Raw genomic sequence first — 24,888 nt, forward strand, 5'->3', positions numbered from 1 at the left:
TCAGCCCCTGATGGCCATTTCAGAGCACTGACACATTGACTTCACTTTCCAGACTCATAGACTACATTTTTATGCAGTTTATGGGCTGTCCTGTTGCAGTATTGACTAAGTCTAAAAAGAGCTGTACAACAGAAATGGTGGGCATGGACAAATGTACTGAATATGAATAAGTATTTGAGGGCTGTGAACATGGGAAGACTATAGAGGCAGCAAAGGCTGAAGCTGTAAGCACTGGAGGCTCAGTAGTTGTTGCTGGAGACAGCGGAGAGATGTAACACAGTGTGGTCTGTGATGTTGGGACTGCCTTGGAGCGAGGCTCTTGGCTCCCGCAGCTGTGCCTGTGGCGGCCGTGCATTTCACCCTTGGTTGACAGAAGAGGGGAAGCCTAAGATCTACTGGGAGTCAGAATGATCTCATTAGGAAAGCTTGAGTGGAGCTGCCGGTGGGGCCAATGTATGTTAACAACCAAACATAAGCGGTTCCACTGGGATGCCCGACTGTTGCCTGACTGCTGTGTCATGGCTGGAGGATAACTGGACTCAAGCTGCTGACCCAAGAATTAAGATGGCACTGAAGGGTTTAGGTAATCTGAAGAATGGTTTGACTGCCACATCATGATGGGTTGGTCAAACTATTCATAAATACATATATTTGGTAAATTTGTACATGTTTTTTTTTTTGTTTTTTTTCAAATCCATCAGTTGCAATCCTCATTAGAAGGACTTCTCATTACAAGACTATTTTTAATTCAAAGTGATACGTAAGTCAAATGTGGACTTATAGTGATGAGTGGTCTCAAACTAAAAACTCCAGGAGGTCAAGAGGGGGCTGGTCAATTTACAAAAAAAGTTCAACTATGTGGGAAAACAACTCTACAGTAGGGATTGAGAATATGAGCATAAAATGATACAAGGATTGTCTTTTTAGACCAAGGGTCTCAAACTCAAATGACATGGGGGCCACTGAGCATGTATTCTGGTCAGGAAGGGGCAACATAAAAGCTTAAAATGATATTAATGTTCCATCATGATATCACAATAAAAATATTTGTGATATGTCAACAAATTTCAAAGTGTTTGTTGATTGGAACAATATTGTTCACAAGAAAAACATTAATTGAATTATAATTTGTTGAACTAAATTGGAGTGCTGCAAGTTCTAGACCTTTTAGACCTTTAAACTATGAAGATGTTTACACCTTTGTGCTTCTCAAGCTATTTGACAGACATCATTCTCCAACGTTTCATATAAAACATGCACATTGTAGGATTTTTCTATTGTATCAGATCTTATTTTTCTTTCTATCTGGTCAATACTGATACCAAGTATCGCATAAGCTCACCCGTATGACAAATCAAGAAAACAAAAGAGATTCCTATGACACTGAAGGAGAAACCGTGAATCATTAAAAAAGCATAGATATTAAAATACAGAGTCAGTTCACTGATTTTGTAGACTTTGGTGTGGGGAGTTGATCAGTTTGGGTGATAAACCTTAGTTCATTACGGGACTTCGAACATTTTCTTTTAAGTCTGTGACTCCTGTGTGTGCTTACCACCGCAGGTACCTCATTCCACATTTCATTTTAATTTCACTTTCCGAAAACTTTATTTGTTCCCAAGGGGCAAGGATGTTAGGGAGTTGAGGAGTTGAACATCCCAGGGAACAAAGGTTGCTCTTCACTGTGTCCTGCAGCCAGAGTAGTGGAGTTGGCGTCCTGAGGGAAGACACTCAAATGCTGGGAATCATTGAATGAGAGCTCACACATGGTGGAAAATGCTCTGACTGCGAGTCCAATAATTTAACTTTGCTCTGCAGACAGGTCCTGTTTTGTAGGCTGATGGAGTGGAAGCAGCAGGTAATGGAGAATGTGATGATGAGTGATAAAATTACTTCAGGAGGTTCCTGTTGAAGAACATGTTGACTACTTTACTTTGCTGTTGGAAAGGCTTTTCCAACAGGAAACAGGTTTGTTCAGCCAATCACTCCCCCAGACCAAAGTCCATTGAGAGAATTATGGGTTTTAGCTCATGGGGCACAGGAGCTGCTGGTCAACACCTAAGTCACAAGATAACACATTTGACCTCACTTAATGTCACTGCTGACATCTCCTGAAAATCTTGAATTTTAAGTTCATATGGCGCTTTTCCATTATGCAGCTCTAGCACTAGTTCATTTTATTCCAGCCGACTCCACTCGGTTTGGTATCAGGCACATCTTTTTCCATTACTTCATAGTACTTCCTCACGTGAACAGGGCTGTCATAGCACGGCTGCGCAAAACTGATCTACAGTTCAGCATTGTTCAGTTTGATTCCGCTCATGAATCCTCCATGCCGGCAGTCTGTTAACGTGACGTTTTAGTATCAGCTGAGCTCGCTTGGAAACCTCATCAGAGCAGGTACCCAAAAAGCACCAGGTACTATCCCCAATGGAAGACCAACAAAAAATAGAGTGGAGTCGGACGGAGTAGTGCTTGAACTGTATAATGGAAGAGTGCCAAAGGATTGTGCCCAGGTATTTGTACTGGCCTGTGTCCCCTATACCTAAATAAGCATGTGGTTGTACACATTGGTTTCGAGAGGTCGGATTGACCACCACCACCCACATATCTCAGTCTACCACTTCCAGTCTCTGCAAACAGGATTGAATTAGGCTTCCTTTGTCATCTGTGGCTCCAGGTGTCTTCTAATGACACAGCAACTCCTCCACCGGCTCTGTAACATACACATACACTGCACCTGCTGTACTGAGGGAAGCCATGTGATCTGATCCAGCCTGTCCTTGTCCTTTGTGCATCCAGCTCACACCATCTGCATCCTTCTCCGCTCCCCCTCCTCCCTCTCATTATCAGTTTTCACACGCTTTCTTGAAAAGGTATTTTTTCCTCCTTTTTAAATTTATATATTTTTTAAAGTCTTTACACACTCCACTTCGGCCGATTAGCACATTGTTAATGTTTTTTCTTCGTTGCCATTCCCTCCCCTGTGAGAGTCATCTCCGGCAGGAGCTCATTATCGCTGGGTATGAAGTTGACTGCAAGGGTCCCGACTGATTTGTCACATCCCAGTTCCCTCCTGCTGCTGAGCCCAGCAGATTTGGTGTGTTGCTAAGCGGTGTGTGCGTATGTTTGCATGGAAGTAGAGTTGGTGGTGTATGGGATTGTCTCAAACTTGACTCTGGGGAACGTTGCAAAGCATTTTTCTGCAGTTCCTCCTTGTTACTGTCTTGTTTACTGAGGATGAGCGTTGTCGGCGGTGAGGGATGGCGGCGTTGCTTTGAGAGTGTTTCTATGTGACATTTGTCATACCGCTGGTATTGCTGACTGTGATTTATGTAGTTTTGTTTATGGCGTTGAATTGTGTTGTGAAATGGAAATGGGGCTCTGGCACAGAGTCATCCACTTAAAGGAATGCGAGAGATAGGCTAGAGAAGGGAAAACGGTAATAAAAGCAAAGATTTATGGCTCAAAGAGACATTCTTCAGCACGTTGGTCTCATCAGAGTGTGCATGTTAATTTATCTAGAAGCCCAACCACAGTTGTTAGCATGATACAACAATGAAGACATTTCCATTATGTCCTTGTTATACAAAAGCTTTATTTGTGGATTTCATCTCCCGGCATCTATAGTTTTTAGAGCATACTGCTCCAGAGGCCTTTAAAATATTGTTAAATAGATTTGACCAGGGATGCCACAATATCACTTTTATTACTGATACGATGCCAATATCAGTCTGCTACAGATCTGTATGTTAAAAAACTGATTTATGTAATTTCAAGAAATTTTAAAGATGTACGTCTCCAATCGGGGCAAGGGCCTTTCTGCATGGAGTTTGCATGTTCCCCCCCGTGTGTGTGTGTGGGTTTTCTCCAGGTTCTCCGGCTTCCTCCCACAGTCCAAAAACATGCAATATGGGGATGAGTTAAATTGGACACTCTAAATTGACTGTAGGTGTGAAGGGGAGACAGTAATTTTGCCCAGCAATGGACCAATACTGATTTTATCGGCTTATTCCGAGTATCACATCAACACCAGGACCTCTCTTCCTCCAGACACATGGCAGAGAGTCAACTTTAAAGTGCACCTTTAAAATGTTCACATTGTTAGTTAATCAGATCAATAAAATAGCTGGGATAACTTATTGTACATATTAAAGGCTGCTGATAATCCTGTCAACCCAAACCAAACCTAAACAATTGAATTACTATCATTGAAGGGATAGCTTTGAGTTTTTTCAAGTGTATGATGTACTTCTGTGCACTCCATGGCTTGGAGACATGCCAGCAAAACAGAAAAAGAAAACATATTTTAGCTACAAATAAATATGTTTCCTGTATCTCAAGAAACCCTTTTCTGTCAGGAAGCCACTCATTCCCCGAGACAAATGTCAATAGAGAAAATTGTGAATTTTAGCTCATGTGGACACAGGAATTGCTGGACAGATGGAATATTTGGTTCAATATTTGTAGGACACAAAATGTGTAGGTCTCAAAACAAAATCTGCAAACACATCACACCCCCTCCCTGTTGGGCCCATGAGTGAAGGGTGCGTGTGACATGAAACCCTTAGGAGGCCTTTATGTTAGTTTGTTTATTTTTTTCTCTCTGTACATGACTAGAGCGCAAACGTGACTGAGAACGATGGAGAGAGGGAAGATGGGATTGACAGATAAGCAGTGAAGAAAAGGAACAGGGGACACGACGATTCATCCTCACTAATCCTGACTACCTTCCCTCTGCTTGTGTGGTGACAGCCCATATCCCCCTCTATATATCGCTTTAACTCCTCATGTCATTGTTTAGCAGCGTTATTCTTCCTGTCATTTCTACATACAAGCCCCATGTGGTTGTGCGACCCTCTGGTGGAGGATAAAGCGGTAGATGATGGATGGATGGATGGATGGATAGTCTTGATGACCACTCAAAGCTGCTTTTCAATTCACCCATTCACTCACACTGATAGATGAGAAAGATTTATACTTAAATAGATTTGTTAAAATAGAATAAAAATCCCAAACCTTAACAAAACACTGCAAAATAATATGATTTAATATAGTAAAAAAAAAGACAGAAAAACTGTGCAATGTTGCACAGTGTAGTCTTCATCAGTCTCTCCACAATTTAGAATGGCATCATATCCTTAGCAATGAAGAAGGAAATGTCCCCTTTGAGGTCACTGGATTTCTGTGACGAGCTAGGAATTAAACCCACAACCTTGCAGTTGAAAGATGACTCACACTGCCACTGAACTATCGTTGCATTAAGTAATATGGCTGGACTTGATGTGAAAATGTGCTTTCGTGTGACCACAACATAAACACGTGTAGCCTTCTGAAACGTTGCAGATGGGAGGATACCTTTTGTTTGAGTAGAATAAAGAATTGAATTGATGTCATAACAAGTCATGTGAAATATCCACGTTTATCTCCATTCATGATTATCACAATAATAGAAATTCACCAGGATTAACTTATTATAAGTGATCTTTAACATGTTGGACAATAATATTGTATATTATCCCATCACTGTGGATTAGTGCTGAATGTAAACGTTGACCATTTCATCTCATTATCCATCATTCATTTTCAGACATGTAAAACCTACTTTTTTTCCCAAAACACACACAAACATATACGCACACACTCACAGCTGGCAGGTCTCAGTCTCCCTGAAGTCTAATGTTTCCTGTTTTTAATAAAAGAACGTCTGACGGCAGACTTGGTGTGTGTTTCGGTGTGTTACAGCAAGTAAATAACTATATAGAAGAGGTAGAAAGTGGTGCTTTTTTCACCTGGATGTGCAACTGTTAGAGAAAATAGGGCGGGGCATCCAACAATCCCTGCCTCATCCAGGGCACAAACCACATCGTTACTTCACCCCATGGATTGTTTTTAGTGGCTCTGTGTGTCTGTCTGTTTTCCACACTTGCCAACATGACAAACGGAGGCCAATAGACGCTTGTTGCGTGAATGGGGTGAAGTCTGCCATCTCTGATTGCCTTGTTGTTGATGCTATTATCCTGCCTCTGGCTTTTGTGAACAGTAACAATGTAATTTGTATGCTGAAAACAGCCTTTATGGAGCCATAATATCAGACATGACTGGGGGAGCATTTGTGTGTATACAGCAGCAGAGCAAGGGTGGGCAGGGACAAGAAGAGTGTGTCCTGTCAAACTGCTGAATGACTTTGTGGACGCCTCTTTGTGTTTTCAGTCATACAGCTGTTTTGCTTTATTGGCACAGTGTTGCTGTTGTCTCCGACTGTTTAGACATCAACATTTAATATTTAAAACAGAACTGTGTAGGATTTTTACCCTAATTGAACAGCTTCAGAGTCATTGGGATGGTTAAATGTCTTCTTGTGGGGAGATTAGGGGCTGTCTCCACACCCCCTACTGTCTATTAGGGGAAAACCAGCCTCACAATGAAGAGACTGAAAAACACAGAAGCATGCAAAACGGCTGCCGACCGGCACGGACATGGCTCCGTGGCTTGTATTCGCTGGCTCCATTGAAAACAAATGCACATGGCCAGGAGAGGGGAAGGGAGGGGGGAGTGTCAGTGGTGAGTTTTCACAACAGTGATGCAGTAGCAATTGCTATAAGACAGCAAGGGAAGCTCAGCTTCCTCTAAAATGTTGTCAAATATGTACTGTGTGGTATTTATGTTTTAATTTGAACTTCAGAATCAACTGTTTATCAGCCTCTGCATTAAAACCTCTTGAAGCTCAGCTTCAACCGGTCTCTATGGGATGGCACAGAATAGTTTTTTTTCACTGCCATGAGCTACACAGTGATTGGACACATGCGGCAAAAACGTCACTTCCAGGGAAGCTCAGCTTCTCTCAGAGTCAATGGAGCGGTGGGCGGGTGCAGATGCTGAGCTTCTGCATGATGATTGAAGTAACAGCCAGTTTTTGAGCCAGTTTTGTTATTTGCTCTGCGATATAGACTATTTTCAGTTTTACATAATGATCGTGTTCCCTTGTTCATTTGCAGAAGTTATGTAAGAATTTGTGTATAAATAACTGGGCCTGATAGAGTTTCTGTGTTGTATGAAAGTCTGTTCGAGTGAAGTACTTCACTGTGTGATTGTCTAATTCCCACACCAGAAGTAAAAAAAAACCTAAAAATAAACAGTGTTATTTTCAGCTGATACTCGCTATACACTGTTGCATTTTATAGATGCAGAGTGGAAGTATGAAATGGACAGATGTCCTCACTCTCCGTCCCACAGATGCCTGTGATGCCACACTGTCCTTGTCCAGGAATCACGCAATTGCACACACATCCATAGTCTGGTTTCTATCACTTCATAAGGTTGTTACATTGATTTACATGTTTTCCTGTAGACTTAATCTAACATTTATCATAATTACTACTGACTTTACCTTAACCTTAACCTTAACCTAACCATGCAACATGTCCTCACTTTAACCTTAAAATGTAATAACTTGCTTTAATGGGGACTTGATGTTTGTCGCCATGACTTGTCGGCTCCTCACACGACTTGTCGACTTGTACCCTGACGTCGACACGTCTGCTTCACTGCCCTAATTTAGATCCCTGCAACACAAATACTGAAAATGTGTATTTGTGTGTATAGTTGTCAGTTTATCAGACTATATATTGTATATCACTGTGTGTAATGAGCCTGTTGTATTCATATCAGGAGCCAGGTCAGCTTTATGGAGTCATTTTGGTGCACCAAGAGCCCACAATGGACAAACTAAACCTTTTTCGAGTTTTGATGCCAACTAAAGGCTAAATAGATTCTCTAACGCACTCGGTTGGGAATGGTTAGGTATATTCAGCAGCAACATGTTACTTCCAAAATGACTATCTTTAAAGTGAGTAAGACATGCCTATAACACCCACATGCTGACAACCAGACCTGACTGTGTGTGTGTGTGTGTTCTGGGACCTGCTGTGAGTTACATAAGTCACACTGAGGACCAGCATGTCTCCAATCTGCCTCTCTGCAGAGAGATGTGGGGGGGGCCAAGCCAGTCAATGCCACACAGGTGGAACCAAGGCCACAGGAAGGGCAGGATTAAAGGAGCAGGAGAACCTCAAATCCAAGACAGTTCTCCAGTTACAGCTCCTGCTCTGTCTCTGTCCACATAGATAGATAGATTTTCCTCTTGGCCACACGCTGCCATAATCATTATTTCATCTTATGCCTAATCCTGGGTAGTAAGCTAACGGCACACGACTTGTTGTTGTTGTTGTTTTTTTTTGTTTTGTTTTTCCATTAGGGAAAGTACCTGGTACCGGGTGCTTTTTTGGTACCTGCCCTGGCAGTGGTAGAAGATGGATGAATGCATGGATTCTAATGATTCAGTACACTGAAAAGAACTGCTTTGCCCGTCACTAGTTTGTGTGATTGTGGCGTGTATAAAACAACATCATGGCAGTTTCACACAGCTAAGACGATCCCGTCTGCGTTGAGGAGGTACTATGAAGTAATGGAAGACAACATGATACCAAAGCGAGTAGAGTCGAGTAGAGTAGAGCCGAGTAGTGGTAGACCTGTGAGTGAGGTGGTGTTAGGATAACACAACACACACACACACACAGTTACAGTAAGCAGGGTCTCTATTCCTCCTTATTATCACAGTTAGATATATTATATGCAACGTATTCCTCACCATACTCTATCCTCCTATTACCCATTCCTGTCACTTCTTCATACTATAAAGAATAGATAGAAAGAATAATTGTTCCACTTAGAGCAGCGGTAGGAGGCATCACTGGTAAAACAGTTGTTGATTGTTGAGTTTTTAAGATACTGGAAGTGAACAGCATAAAATTGGGACATAGTGCACTATTATTGTGCATTATCTGCATGTAAACTGCTGTAAAACACCACAAAAGAAGAACATGCTCTACATTTTGGATTGAAACAGATTTGCATGCAACCAATGACCTGAGGCGATGTCTTCATTGTTGAAACTCTCCACCGATGCTGATGACACATTTTTTATTGCATTTATAGTTGAGGCTGCCTGATAGTGGTAGTATAAATAGTTTGAAGCATGAAAAAGCTGAAAGCTGATTAATTGGAAGGCACATAAGGTCTGTTTTGGTTTTTAATCATCAGTCTACAATCATTTTCAGCAAACGTGGCCGTTAAATGAGCAACGGCAACTCAGTAGGTTGTTATTTTTTTCTTAGTTTTACGCTTACGATACTGCACACCATATAAGATTTGAGTCATGTTTGTTATTATTAAACTGTTGGAGGAAAGGACAAAAATCAGTTCATGAAAAAATAAATCTGCATCATATACCAGTCCTTGGTTGCACTAATTTCAAATTGGTTGACTTCTAATCTTTGCATGCAGCACCATGGTCTGCAGTCTGCGATCACTGAATCACCTCTTTGCTCTTTTCGAGCATTACTGTTGTCTGTTGTGTAATTGAACGGAGCGCTGCTGATCCCGTTGTGTGTGCTCGGGGTGGAGTAGTGGAGGTGGGAGGAGGGACGTGCACGTGGGAGCTTCTGCTTTTCTCTGCTTTCACAAAAACTTTGAAGGAATGTTTAATTAATGTTATACTTTTGTCCGTGCGGCTGTTGCTTGTCTTGTCATTCAAGTCTCTTTTTTTTGCTTGATTCAATGTCAAGTAGCTGTGGTTAAGAGCTGCAGCTGTAAGCAGACTTCTGAATGCCGTGGCTAAGTTTGGAGGCACAATGTTGTAGTAGGTGGACTCTTCTAATTACTTTGTGTTTGGATCAATACAACAGCCTTGTGGCTGCGATTTCCCAGTTGGATTCAAAGTTGTCAGCTGGGGCAGACAAGTGAGATGCAGTGCGGGGATTAACTTTGTCTTCTGCAAATTGCCCAAAATTCCCAATCTAAAATATGTAATTTTATTTGAAATATATTGTATGTCTCTCCATAAATGTCTGGCAACCCTGATAAATTAGATCACAAGCTACTAACATGAAAAACAAAATAAATTGTTCATTAAAAAAAAAAATCAGTGATCTGCATCAGTGGCAAATACATTGTTTGTCTCTATGTGGGCCTGCAATAGACTGGCCAACTGTCCAGGGTGTACAACGCCTGTCGCTCTGTGTCAGCTGAGATTGGCACAGCACCCCCCACGACCCTCCTGTGGAGGATAAAGCGGTAGAAAATGGATGGATGGATATCATTTGAAATGCTTATTTGTTCCACGTGACAAGGAAATCATTATTATTATTATTAGTTGTTTATTATTCAGTACAGCGCTTTGGGTTTAAACTGCTTTATAATTAAAGTTGAGTTGGTTTGTGGACAAAACAAGTCATTTGAAAACATAACAATTTCCAGGATTGGGAAACACTGATCAACATGTTCTGACATTTTATGGACCAAACAACTAATTGATTGAGAAAATAATCAATTGCTTAAACGATTATGAAAATAATAGAATATTATGGTAGAGTAGATCGTCTTCCAGCTGATGAAGAACATTCTAGAAAAGTTAATACAGACCATTTTTTACTAGATGTTATTTAACACTGGTATAAGTCAGATCTGATGCTGACTATGTCTGAAGTCACGTTTTCAGTATTTTTAGACTGCTTCAAGGTCCTCCTGTGGATCACAGGGCCCATATACACAGACAAACAACCATTCACTCTCACATTCACACCTTTGGTCAATTTAGAGTGACTGGTTAACCTCTTCATGTTTTTAGACTGTGGGTGGAAACCATAGAACGCAGAACACGTGCACATGGGGAGAACATGCACATCTCACACAGAAAAGCCCTTGGTGGGAACTGGGATCCAAAACGGTGACCTTCTTGTTGTGAGGCAACAATGTTAGCCACTGTTCCACTGTGGGTCCCTCTCTATATACTCCTCTATCCATGCACTTTAGCTGAAGCGTTTTCTCTATAAGGTTTCCTTAATGAGGGAGGCACTTCGCTCCAAAGGCTGTAAAGATGTTAGGTAGCATATAAACCAAAACAGGCGAGGATGCATTAACAAATAAACAAAAATACTCATGTGCAGCATAGCAAACAAAGGAGGAACGTCTTTTATGTTGTAATTTGTGCCTGTGTTCGTGTGTGTGTCTGCTTCACTCCCCCGATCTGACTCTCAGGGTCATTAAGTCCTAAGTACTTAATTAAATCTAGCAGAGGTGATCACGGATGGTTGTTTTCACTATGTTGGAGCATGTAATGAATAACAGGTCCAGCATTAAAATGGACCCTGTTACAGTCATCATCTTTAATCCTTTTTTTTTTTTCACTGTGAAAACCCCACAGTGTTCCTCCGGCTTTACATGTGTGTCCATGTATTTTCTGTGCTTTACAGTTTGCCCTGTTACAGATCCATGTTACATTGAAGTCACATTTTTAGTGGATACATTTTCTTAACTTCAGTTAATGAAGAATATATGCAAAATTATCTTTATTTTGTAGGACCGTTGTTCAACAGAGAAGTCACAATGACATTAAAACCTATTTTACTTGTGTGCGGTTACACGGTTGTGAGCGGTTATGCGGTTTAAACCAAACAAGTGTGACTAGTATTAATTTACACTTTCATATTCGAAGTGATGCACTAAGTGTGCTGATATTGAACTTAAGTTAAACAAGTAAACTAGTTTAATGACTTATTTGGTTTATAAAACTTAGAACAGATCAGCAAATGTGCACTAAATAAGCAAAAATTAATCTCCATAAAACCAAATAACTTAAGATAAATACAATTTAGATATCTAAATATATTTTGCATTGAACCCGTAACGTAAAGGCATGAGGATTGTCAAGATTGAAACTTGAAAATCTGGTTGATAAAACAAACAAGTCTTTATTTTATCTGTAGTGATTGAGGCAGCAGGACTGAGTGAAAATAATCTGCAACATGTGAAGGTGTGTTTTATATTGTTGTACTTGTACTTTTCCTCTTCCTCTTGGAGACCAAAACCTGGTCCTATTAAGCTAGAACTTAATTTCTGGTTAAGTTTAAGGCTAAGCTTATATATCTACAGTACAGATATATATAGTAAAAACACACATCAGTCATCTGTCATTTTAGATGAAGAGAGAGTTAAATCAGTATGTACGTGAAATGTGCCACATCCACAGAAATGATGATGCCGTGGCCACACTAGATGCAGATGTACCACCAAAATGCTCTGAATGCAACACAATGTATGATTTCAACCTTCAAACAAGATTAAGAAAATATTATTTTGGTAACCTGCATTGGCACTATCTAACTTCTGGTTTCGGATTAGTGCCACAAAAAGAACTACAGCATTCTACTTAATGGCATATGTCCAGATTCCAGTGTCCATCCAAATGTTCCACTTTCAAAACTGACAGTACTGAGAAATAGGAAAGATTTTGACAAAACCAATGTGCCCTCAGTCTTGTTAAAAGTCCATTAGTACTGTATAAGTTAGGCTTCACTGACATTTTATATTTGCGCTACTCACCAGAAATGTCATTCTGAGAATATTCATATTTCATTTAAAGTGTTGTTTCATAAATTATAAATTGTATCAATAATGTAGCAGTAGCGAGCGGAGCTGAAATTATGTTCTGATTTGCGATTTCAGAAAAGATTAATTGGCCACAATTTGAATGTATTGGCATTTACCAGGGTCTTTGAATGCATCTCGTTAGCTCCCATTAACTCAACACGTTATAGAACATGCAGAAGTGATGCAATTTATCAGGGTCTTAGAGTGCATCCTGTTAGCTCCGATTAGCTCAACACATTATAGACTCAGCAGAAGTGATGACATTCACCAAGGTCTTGAGATGCATCTCGTTAGTTCCCATTAACTCAACATTTTGTAAACCCTGCATTAATTTCACTTGCTCTCATGCGTGAATGTAAAGAATATTCTAATAGTAGGCATATAAATCAGTAAGCAGACACATTTTAGTTAGCATTAAAAAAAGTTAAACTTTGACACCCTGGATGAATTCCGCCTGACCTGTCACTGAACCGTGTTCCTGACCCTCCTCACTTCTGGACCTCAGAACACCTCCAGTGCTAATGATGTAGGTTTAAAAATTACCCTAGCTAGCAGATCATTCCCCTTGCTAACAAGGAAAGTGAAGGGCCAGAACGACAGAGAGATCTAAAGAGATGGAGTCGAGTGTGAAGCACGGAGTGAGGGGGCAGAGGGGAAATGGACAGAGGGATGTGATGAGGGTAGAAGATGAAGACAGGGAGGGAGAGAGGCAAGCACAGGCAGTTCACAGCCCTCGGTAGAGCCATTCAAAGATTCATGTACTTACTCCAGTCATAAAAGTAGCAACACACGCGCATGTACACGCACACTTTTCAGCCTTTTTTGAAGTGTGGTTGTATGAGGTACTGACACAGTCAGTGCATACCCCAGCACACCCCCTCCACCGATTTAAGAAAGCAACACAAACTTCAATTTCCAGTTGGGATAGACTGTTCAACAATGAGATAAACTGGCAAACAGATTGTGAAGATATAAACTTAAGCAAGCAGACTTTATTTGGTGATTCTTGTTAAGTGTTTAAATCAAGTTTGCCTTGTGTTCTCACTCACTGTGTTTACACACATTTCAAAAAATATTTTTTTCTTAATGTCATGTAAACACATTAGTCTAGACTAAGATCAAGCTAGTCATAGTCAGACTAACATACCTGGATAATGCAATTTATAGTCTCATTATTACTTGGGAGTGAAGTATAGTTTTTGGTGGCTCTGTCTGTGCAATCAACAGAGACTTGTTAGTATAAAGTAGAATTTTGACCATGACATGGATTCAAACACGCAACCTTCTAATCTGGAGCTTGACACTTTACCGTTGCGTGAATGGGTGAAGTCTGCCATCTCTGATTGCCTTGTTCCTGCATGTATACGCTTAGTCGGACTGGAGTTCTGACCATGAACCAAAATGTCCTCCCCGGTCTTTGACCCGGAAAGTATAAGGAGACGACTAGCACAAGAGCCATGCTCAATCTAATTTATATCACGATTAACATGTAGGTACAAAACATACAGAACCACAGTAGGATCCATCCCACCATCCATCACGCCCTTCACTGTTTGGTGTTCTGTGACATAACGCACTAGAGAGATACAGCGCCACGGAGGCAGAGTCAGACGTACACGGTCAATACATTGATTTTCTCCTTCACATGTATACTCGGACTTGGTTCTCTCCGTCTGACACTGTAGTAGTGATGCGGCTCGCAATCACCGCTTTGGGCAATTTTGCTTTATTGGGGTCATCTGGTCAGAAAAACAGTCAGTATCTGGTGTAACCACAATTTGCCTCACGCAGTGCAACAGATCTCCTTTGCATCGAGTTGAGCAAGTTGTTGAGTGTGGCCTGTGGAATGTTGGTCCACTCCTCTGCTGTGCGAAGTTGCTGGATATTGGCAGGAACTAGAAAATGGTGTTGTATACGCCGACCCAGAGCCTCCAAAACATGCTCAATGAGTGACATGTACGGTGATTCATCCGTGAAGAGAACAAGTCTCCAATGTCGGTCTCCTCTCTGTTCCCCTTTGGCAACAGGGCATTTAGTGTTGCTGCACCCACCCTCTGGAACTCACTCCCTCTGGCTATTCGCCAGGCACCATCTCTGGAGTCATTTAAATCCCTGTTGAAGCGACACTTGTTCCTGCACGTTTTTGATTGTTTGTTTGTCAGTGTTTGTGTTTTGGATCTGTCTTTTTCTGTTTTCAACTGTACAGCGACCTTGGGTTTCGTGAAAGGCTCTTTCTAAATCTAAGTTATTATTAGTAGTATTACTATTATTATGAAAACCGATTGTTGCAGCAGCTGTCCTGGTGGCTGGTTTCAGATGATCTGGGAGATGAACATGCTGAATGTGAATCGTGGACTGATGTTACATGTTACACATGGTCTGCGGTTGTACTGCCAAATTGTCTGAAACGCCTTATGGTAGAGAAATGAACTTTCAATTCATGGGCAACAGCTCTGGTGGACATTCCTGCAGTCAGCATGCCAATTGCACGCTCCTTAAAAATTTGCGACATCCTGTGCAATATTCATGCCATCGAACCAGTATCTTGATATGCCACACCTGTGAGGTGGGATGGATTATCTCGGCAAAGGAGAAGTACTCACTAAGACAATTAAGACAGAAATTGTGATTTTGTGTGTATAAAAATGTTTTAGATCTTTGAGTTGAGCTCATGAAAAATGGGAGCAAAAACAAAAGTTTATATTTTGGTTCAGTGTAAATACACCAGAACATTTCCTCCCTACATGTTGGAGATTAACGCATGTTTTCAGGATTTTTAAGTCTTTTTAACTGTTGGATTCTTGTGTCGGACGTTGCGCTCATGACTCTTCCAGTGACGACAAACTCTGCCTATCAGTGGTCGGCATTCTGTCGACGTCACATTTAGAATCTGTTCAACTCACCTCGCTAGAGTAGGTACTAAAAAAGTACCAGGTACTATTGAGATCAAGCCTCCATGTCTCAGCATGGCTCTTGGTTCAGGGTCTTCATGAGGACTGATTCAAATACCTTTCAATACCTGAAGCCTGCCTTTAAACAAAGGCATATGCATTACCCTGTTTGTGTTAAAACATTAAATGCATATTGGATAAAGTTTTCACTTTCACCCCAGTCATCGAGAGAATAAAAGCAGTATCTGTAACTTTGAACGCTGCAGTTCTTCTCCCAGTGTGCAGCCTGAGGTTGTGCCTATAGGGACTGAAAGCTGAAGCACAAACATCTGTTTTCCCTTTCTTTAAAACGCATAACAAGCACAAGCTCACCACGTTCACGGAATTTAATATGCCTCATATTTTGGCCGATCCTGCTTCTCTAAGTGAACACAAATCACTTGCTTCTTTGTAATTCCTGTACCTGATAAAAATGTCACTGTTCCAGAACAGGGACATTATCCGTGGAATTACGTTCGATTAGTCTCGGCTTTGCTCAGCAAATACAGGCTGGTTCTGTCACACAGAGATGCTGTGGCCACTTCCTGCAGACGATAATCTCTTTTTAGTACCTGTGATGCAGACACCAGCAGTCATGAAAACCTTCACTTACAGAATGACCGACACTAAATTAGAACGTGCTGCAGTGTTTTTTTTAAAGGATTCTGTTATCATCAGATGACAACATCCATAGACTGGAGCATCTGCATTTTAAGGAAAGTGAATGACTAACTTTGATTTCTTTCTCAGACGATTACATTTACCGTTTTAATGTTTTAATTGAAGAAAATCTACTTTTCAGAAACTTTAGAGACAGGATCTCTAATGTGACACTGATCCACAACATGTATTAACAGTGTTAACATTCAACAGTTATTTTATGATCCTGATGGAAAACATCAAGAGATGAATGACAGATGTGAAGGGGAAAAAGAGAACAGCAGTTCAAAGAGAATCTGACTCTGCTTACATGAGGCATTTGTTTTTTGGGTTGTTTTTTTTGTACCCAACATTATCTATAACGTTGAAGTAGATGTAGAATGGAGATGTAGATACGTACATCAAAGTTTATGGTGTAAACATACCTTTAAAACCTGACACAAAACTGACAACTGATATCCTAGAACAATACCTTGCAAAGTGCACAGTGTCTTAACTTTTCTCCGTCACACATAGTACTGGCTCAGCTCACTCGCAACCTCGTCAGAACAGGTACTAAAAAAAGTACCAGGTACTATCGCAAATGGAAAAGCAAAAAGAATGTGTTGAGTCGTGTCATGCCGAGTCATGTTGTGCCGAGTCGCTGTTGGTTGTGATGATTAAGGTTAGACTGGGAATGCAGTCTCTGAGGTAGCCTCACTAAGAAATACAAACAAGTTTGTGTGTGTTGGTGTCCCCTCTTGAGGACCTTTTGGCATAAACACTGACCTTTTCAGGACCACTAGTCCTCATGAAGACCAGAATCTGGTCCTAATAAGGCAGAACCATCATTTCTGAGTTTAAGGCTAAGATTTGAATTGTGGTTAAATTAAGAATAGGGTTAGAATTGGTTATGGTTAAGATTAGGGATAGAACATTGAGTAAGCTGTCTAAATGAAAGGAAGTCAATGTAGAGTCTTAAAATGGATAGAAATACAAGAATGTTATTACTGGTACTCTCTGAGGTACACTCATGTTAGTTTCATTTAGATTCATTAACCATATCAAATGGACACTGCAACATACAGTACATCTATGTTGGAAACCTGCTAAAGAGGCTCCATGAAACTACCTTGTATCCAAAAGTAGTACAATTTCAGAATGACCCCATAATTTCAAAGTTTGTTATCCATAAATTTTATGCAATTTACTAATGTTTATGCACTTACACTAATTTACAGCAGCAGAAAGTTGTCACTTAAATGTTCCCGTCAATAGACAAGCTTCTGTTTAAACTGTCAATACACTAACAGATTTAAATTTCAGGATCATACTTTATATTATCATCGTGAGTTAGAAACAAAAATAAATTTTTTAACATAGCTGACATGTCTGAGCAATTTTGGTTAAACTGAGGAGCAATATTTTTCTGGGAGACCAAGCTGGACGATTCCCAAAAAGCGATTAAACCTGATGGAAACTTTTTTTACAGTGCTGATGACACAATGCTGGCTTGTCTATGGCTCAATGGCAGCTCTGATTCTGACAAAAGTAGCTCTGAACAAGCAAAAAAACCACACAAGATTGTAAAATATTCATGAACAATCTGCGAGAACTGATTTAATCACCTAGAGTTTGGTTGTCACAGCAACCGTTTCAGCCCTTATTGGGTTCAGCTTTACATGTAGGACGTGGTTGCCCTTCGAGATGAAGTGTATGTAAGTCAGTTGATTGAAACTGACAGTGTTACCTTCCATGATTGAAGAATCAGGAATGTGCTTTAAAAAGATTTGTATCTAGTTTCTGTGTCTTCTCTATGCACAGGCATGCTTCCAACTCAAACCTGCAGAGAAGTTACTCAGTCAAACAAAAAAGGATAAATCATTTTAATGAGCAGACATGATTACGTAGGCAAGCCAAATCCAGCTGATTGTAAAACTGCAGCTGAGTCCAAGCAAACAGGAGAGTCTGTCCTCATGTGCTGGAGGGAGCTCAGTTGGTGGAAAGATGATGTGGAGGAACACATCCCAATCCTGGACGACGCTCCACGCATGAATACAGAGATGTGGATGCCCAGGTTTCTGTGTTTGTGATCATATGTTGCTGCTGTACCACAGACAAATGGGAGCTCATGTTTCTGAATCAAAATGATGTAAGTTATTTGCATGTCCATGTGCTGGTCAATGTGATAGTGTTTTAACCACATGGATGCTTTTGTAGCCTGGGTGAACCCAGCTGTGTCTGCCAGCAATTTCTGCAGATTTTCCTGGCAAGGACGCCTTTTTAGCCAACTACAAAATCTCCCAAAAAGCAAGGGAACCAATCACAAATGTCTTTTTCCTCTAGAGGCAGGCTTCACGGGATGATGACATAGAAGCAACATCTAGCAGCTTTTGTGTACATCAGAGATCAGACAACACGTTGGATGTCTTTCGATTCCACTCAGGAAGCCATTACTCGATTGCCATTCCTAGAAAACAACTACAACACCTTTTCTTGAGAAAAATGAGCCGGGCTGAAGTGAGCAAATCACGCTGAAAATAACCTTTCACTTGTCAAGGCTAAGAAAAGATTGTAGCATCAACATTCTCTTGCTAAAAACCCAAATCTTGTCCTTGTAACTGCATTGAAATATGTGTCGTCATTGTGTGAAAATAGACCAACGTGTGTGACCTTTGGTCTCAATCTGGTCTCAGCTGTGGTGTGGTGCTTTGCAGATTCTACTCACTATTTCATACAGTTCGAGCACCTCCTCAATGATTAGCAGTACATGTTTGTGTAAGTGGTGAGAGTCCTAGGTTCCTTGAAATGTGTCACGTAGCTGTTCCTAAGCTCTGTTTCTGTAAAGTTCATTCCCTCTGGGTTTGTTACTTTGCAAAGTTAAACCGATAATCAGGGCAACAATATCCTTGATTTTGCTGACAGAAAAAGTAACTTTGTAAAACACTAAATCTCCCAAACCAAAGTACATATAGATAATCTTAGAATTTAGCTCATGTTGTTGCTGATTTTCCTGATTTTCCTTTCAGCCATGCCTTGTGGTGTAGTGGAAATGACACACTGTGGATTTACTGAAAGGCATCATGGCATCAATATGCCTACACACATCTTAATCCTTAATATATTGATGTTGCGGATTTAAACTTTTATATACCAAGGAGCCTACCACCTGTGAAATTATTGAGATCTCAAAGTAAGACCATTATCTTGTCACATTAAAACACATAGTGGCGTAAATGGCCGAGCAAGTCAGCTACGGACTTTTCACAGGAGTCAGATTTATTCTCAATAAGGTAATTTATCGCTCATTATTCCTCACATGTACGACACTGGAATTGCAAAATTTGATTAAGATAGAGGGACAGATAAGCTGTCTCTAATTATTATTATTAGTATTAATTATTGTTATTATCTTATTATTGTTTAATTTTCTACAACACGCTGGTCAAAATTCCTCAGCTCCATCACATCATCCCATCACATACCCAGGTCTATACAGTGGAACAGTATTTCTGTTTCTCCTCAAAGTACAACCAGAGGACTCTCACGTACCACTGGTGGTACATGTGGGTAACCCCATTTGAGAACCATGCGTGTAAAGAATGTAAAGGTTTTATTTTTCACAATAAAACAATGAAACCTGTGTACTGACCCAGTACTCCTCCACCAGAGACTGGTAACTTGACATTATTCACTTAATTCACATGAATCTGTGCATTGAAGCAACTGCACCGTCTCAAGTTAGTTTCAAGATGATTTTCAAAGTGGATTTAAAAAAAAGAAAAGAAATGAAACCACTGACTGTTTGAGAAGAACTCTACATCAACATATCGAATATGCTTTGGAAATGGTCATAAATAATGTGTAAACTGCTGGTAGTCAATGAAACATGCAACAGTATAATATGGTCCAATCAAAGGATTCAGTCCATTCATCCGTCACTCTTTGCCTCTTCACCTCTCTGTGAGGAAGCAGCAGGGTCTTGCTGGTCATTATCAGGTAAAAGTCTCCTCAACACACTTCGTCCTTTGCTCCCTCTTCAACCCTCCATTCACACTGAGAGAGTCGGCAGCATCAGTCGCAGCGCTGAGCTCATTCCATTTTAATTGAGACCTCTATGATAAGATGGACATGAATATTACATGCCACGAGCCTCGTTTATATGCAGAGGCCAGTCTAAATGTTTTAATATTTGCTGTGTGTAAATTATTCAAATTATGTTCACAGGCAGCGTCGGATCATTTCCCTGAAATGTTTTGTCTCTGATATTCAGGAAGAGATGTGGTTCTAATGGTGTGTATTTATGTTCAAATGCTGATTTCCCAGGATGCACTGCTACGTAAAGTTGGCCACCCTCTCCCCAAGCTGCTGACCTCAGGTTCACTGTGTTTGCCTTTAATAATTATACCCCATTCCCAGTGGCCTAAAAACTAGTTTAATCCCTGGTTTAAATGGGTGCATGTAAACCCACAATGCAAGCAGGTTTTTATCTGGTTTAGCTCTGATTAGCATGGCGGGAACAGAGGGTGAGTGTAGAAATGAGAATTCCAGAGATGAAAATGTACTTATCAGTGAACAGAGTGTATTGAGAAGATGGAAGGAGTACTTTCATGCCAACAAAGATTAGAAGGCCAGAAGGAGTTGCACTGTGTCTTAGTGGACCCAGAGAAAGATTATGTTCGGGTGTCAAGACTGTGTGTGCCAGAGTGACAGATGGGTTTAAGTTAAAGGTGGAACTACATCAGAGATCCGCTCTGAGCCCCTTGAGCAGTATGACAGATTAGGTCAGCCAGGAGTCTCTGTGCACTGTAGTGAGATTAGGGTATTGGTGGAAGAGAGCCTGGAGGGATGGAAGTTGAGGGTCAGAAGGATAGCAACAAAAGTAAAGAGAAGGTCTACAAGACGGTAGTGAGACATGCTATGATGTGGCTTGGAGACAGTGGCACTGTCTAAAAGACAGGAGGCAAAGCTGGCAGAGCTGAAGATGCTGAGATTTCTGTTGAGAGAGACCAAGATGGACAGGATTAGAAATGAACATAATGAACAAGACACCTCCGGCTTGGGGGTCTGGTTTGGAGATAAAGTGAGAGAGTCAATGTTGAGATGGTTTGGTCATGTGCAGAGGAGGGATAGTAATTATATTGTACAAAGCATGACGACTACAGAGAGGGTAAACGTTGCAGCAGGGCGTGAGGACACAAGGGATAGGGTAAGATGGAGGCAGGAGAAGAAGCATAATCGGAACATAACACCTGGGTGAACAAGCTAATATCATCTTCATCTGCTTCCTTTTTGGCAGCAATGCAATTCACGCGCCATCCTCCGGTCGTTAGCATAGCCACTAGTCAAACCCTACTTTTTACAACTAATATTTCATTTTATTTGCGCACTCTGTTGAGTTTGAACTAAGGACCAAAGTAAAAGATGCAGAACTTGTTCCTGAGCTCTGGTGTTGTTTTTCTGTTCTTCTGCCTCTGACTTGTTTTGTTTCTGTTTAATTTGTGACATAAGATGTAACGCAGGCTCCCCCAGGTTTACAGATCCCACGTATACTTGCTAATTTTAGTGTGAAAGAGACTGTAGAGTGAAAGAGAAGAAAACAGAGGGTGTGTGTGTGTGTGTGTGTGTCTCTCTCGCTCGCTCACACACACACACGCACACACACAGGAAATTATTCTTAAAATTCCTCATCTGATGTTCCACTGAGCACAGACGCATCGAGTAGCAGTCATGGCGATAAAGTTGGCGTTTCGAGTGACTGCACTCAGCAATTTAAAAAAAGCTGGCTGCACAACGACGGACGTCGTCTGCTGCTTTTGCAGGAAAACACACACATATTCACACACACGTGTGGTGCGTTGAGAGGAAGATGGATCGGAGTACAGATTGTAAGTGACATGTTAATTTCTTCTCCGTCACTCAACTCACGACCGAGGCGTCCGCTATCAAAGTAAAGGGACACGAGCCCCAGCCTTCAAGGCTCTTCTTCTCCTTCTTCTTTTTCCTTTTTGTTTCCTTTTCTTTTCCTCTCTTCTTCTTGCCTGTGGGATGATCCAAGGCTGACGCTGATCAAGGATGTGCTTAGTTTATCCCCCCTAACTACTTCCTCATAAGGAGGAAATTGACAACTGCGCAGGGAAACACACACAGGAGTGAGAGGTCACACTGCATTTATGATCTTGTGTTTTTTCTGAAAAAAAACATATTTCTTGAAACTTAGTCAGAGAGTGCAGTTTGGGAATCTACTCATTTCTGGAGTATATCTGATTATGGGGTTGAATTGAGGATTTTTTAATTAATTTTCAGATTTTTAGAGAGTATTATCACAGTGATACTGGAGTCAGAGTGACAGACCAAATTTAAATTATTCCCTCAAGACATTCTGGAGACATCTTGTCTCACAATGGACAGAAGCCCAGAAAACACAATGATCCCAGTCTAAATCATCAATAATTAAAAGATAAGAATCACAGAATTGTTCTGGATTTAGTTTTGGTGGCAGGATGTGCTGTCTGAGCACTTTCTAGTTCATTGTGTATTCCAGCAGTAATTGTGTGTGATTTTTAAGCTCAAACTGGATCATCATCAGAGGTTTTAGCCTATAAGTTTAACATTACAGTACATATTCTGTCCATATTTGTTGTGTTCATTCTGTAGCCTTACCACACCATTTTCAAAATCAAAAATGCTTTACTTCCTCCTCACATTATGGAAAAAAAAGTGTTCTCCTTGACATTGCAACTTGAATTACTATATTGTGTTTCATTTTTGAATGGTGCCTCCAATAACTGTGTTTCAGATCATTTCCATTGCTTCTGTCAGAAGACATAGAGAGCATTGATGCTTTCCAATGTGTCACATTTAACAGATCTTCCCTTCCTTTTTATTTTCCTCAGCGTGATCGCTCTTCCACATCTGGATGGAATGTAATTGGTTCTGTGTTGCCATCAAATCCAGTCTCATTTGACTGACCAGTATTATTATATTTCATTGTGTGTGTGTGTGTGTGTGTGTCTCTACAGGCAGCCCTGGTATTATGGCTGGGGCTTCAACCTACCACGAGGTCAGGCTCTGTTGGACAAGTGGAACCAGATCCCTGACAACACAGACATCCTGGTCACACACTGCCCCCCACTGGGTGAGACAAAGATTACAACACACACACACCATTTTGCACAGCTATTCTTTTTAGGACACTGCACTGACTTCATTCATTTGGTCAGCCTAAACAAAAGCTCTACCCTTAACTTTAACCATAACCAGTTGTAACAATTAACCCTTTAAGCTTTGGTTATGTCTATAAAAAAGCAACAAGGGGTTCTTTTGAATGAAAGCACTACAACCATGAATAGTTTCAAGACAGCGTGGATCACAAGCAACGAAAGATGCACACAAAAGAGATCATCTGTACGTCCTACACAGCACAGTATATTATGTATGCTATAATTGTCCTGATAACGCTTGAATTCCCCCCTTGTCTCAGTCCACAAAATATAACTAAAAGTACTGAAGGAAAACATCAAGTTCATCCCAAGATCGCACTAACGAGTCTCCGAAAGCAGGAAACAGAAGGCCTCTGCCGCCGAGATTTATCCTGTGTCAGAGCGCAATGAAAAATAGAATCCACAAAAAAAATAGGCAAAACGGTGATCACTTTCTCTGTGGTATACCACACAAAAAGTAAAATACAAGAAGTGAAATAGATCGCACCACATTTATCTCGATCTGGAGTTATAATCAACAGCACAGTTGGTAAGTTTCTCTTCGTTCTTCTCTCCTCAGTAATAGCAGTCACTTGGAAGAACTGCTAAACAAACAAAAGAGCCTCATTTTAACAGCTAACGTAGCTGCAGCTCTCAACATCATACCACACCTGATGCAACCACCGAGGTAAGCTTGGGTGTGCGGTGATGAGGGTTAAAAGTGAGGGTGTCACACAAACCTTAACCTTGACCTCAGCACAACTCAAATCTCAGCCTTCAACTTAACCAGTTTCTCAGAAATGGGGTTCTACCTCGTGAGGACCAGGTTTTGGTCTCCATAAGGAGTAGTAGTCCTGACAAAGTCAGTGTTTTTGCCAGAAAAGGTTGTAAAGTGGTCATTTTTACAGTCCAAAAAATTTACAAATACATGGCAAACTTTAATGTCCAAAACCCACTGATAACAACAAATGCTTCATATAGCAGTAGATTCACAGGAAATTAGTCAAATGAGGACAACATGCATCAGTAACCAATTTCTTTATTATTCTTTGCTTTTTCGCAGACGGGATAATTGTCTAAAGTGCACAAATTTGTCTCAACAAATTGACTACACACACATATCCTCTCTTCGGAATGACTTTTCCTTTGTGAGTTTGAGTGGATACTTTTGGAAATGTGTTCACATTTGAGGAATCAATAACAAAGGGAACTTTTTCAGCAATGATGAACGGATTCACTCAAACTGTTTGTGACATATCAAGTCAAACCAGATAGCATACAGTCATCCCTCCAGCCCTAAATAAAGTCACAACTATATATGTAGTGAGATAACGTCTATGAACAGGTCAAACTTGACGCAAACTTGATGACAACCCAGCCAGTACGTCCATGTGTGCCACATAAGGGTTATATAATCATAGTGACAGTAGTGGTCTCAAGCAGGTCTGTGGTGGCCCCACCTTCCCATGTTACTGAAACCATATGGGACCTGAATACTTTTGCCCACTTATGGCACTTATCCATGAAACAGTTCTAGTACTACTCGTCTCTACTCGACTCGACTCAGGCACATTGTTTTCCATTACTTCATGGTAATGTGGGCGGGGCTGTGCAAAACTGTCACGTTG

The 24,888-nt window shown here is 40.8% G+C and overlaps 1 protein-coding gene across 2 annotated transcripts in view; it reads left to right on the plus strand.

Moving 5' to 3' along the window:
- Positions 1–24,888, plus strand: part of mpped1 (metallophosphoesterase domain containing 1) — a 95,161-nt gene that overhangs the window by 60,202 nt on the left and 10,071 nt on the right. For both annotated transcript variants that reach the window (XM_044020729.1, XM_044020730.1), the window contains one exon: positions 23,081–23,196. In XM_044020729.1, the coding sequence (XP_043876664.1) occupies positions 23,081–23,196 (116 nt within the window). The remainder of the gene's footprint in view (positions 1–23,080; positions 23,197–24,888) is intronic.

Source organism: Solea senegalensis, linkage group LG3 (genome assembly GCF_019176455.1).
Source record: "Solea senegalensis isolate Sse05_10M linkage group LG3, IFAPA_SoseM_1, whole genome shotgun sequence".
NCBI lineage: Eukaryota > Metazoa > Chordata > Actinopteri > Pleuronectiformes > Soleidae > Solea > Solea senegalensis.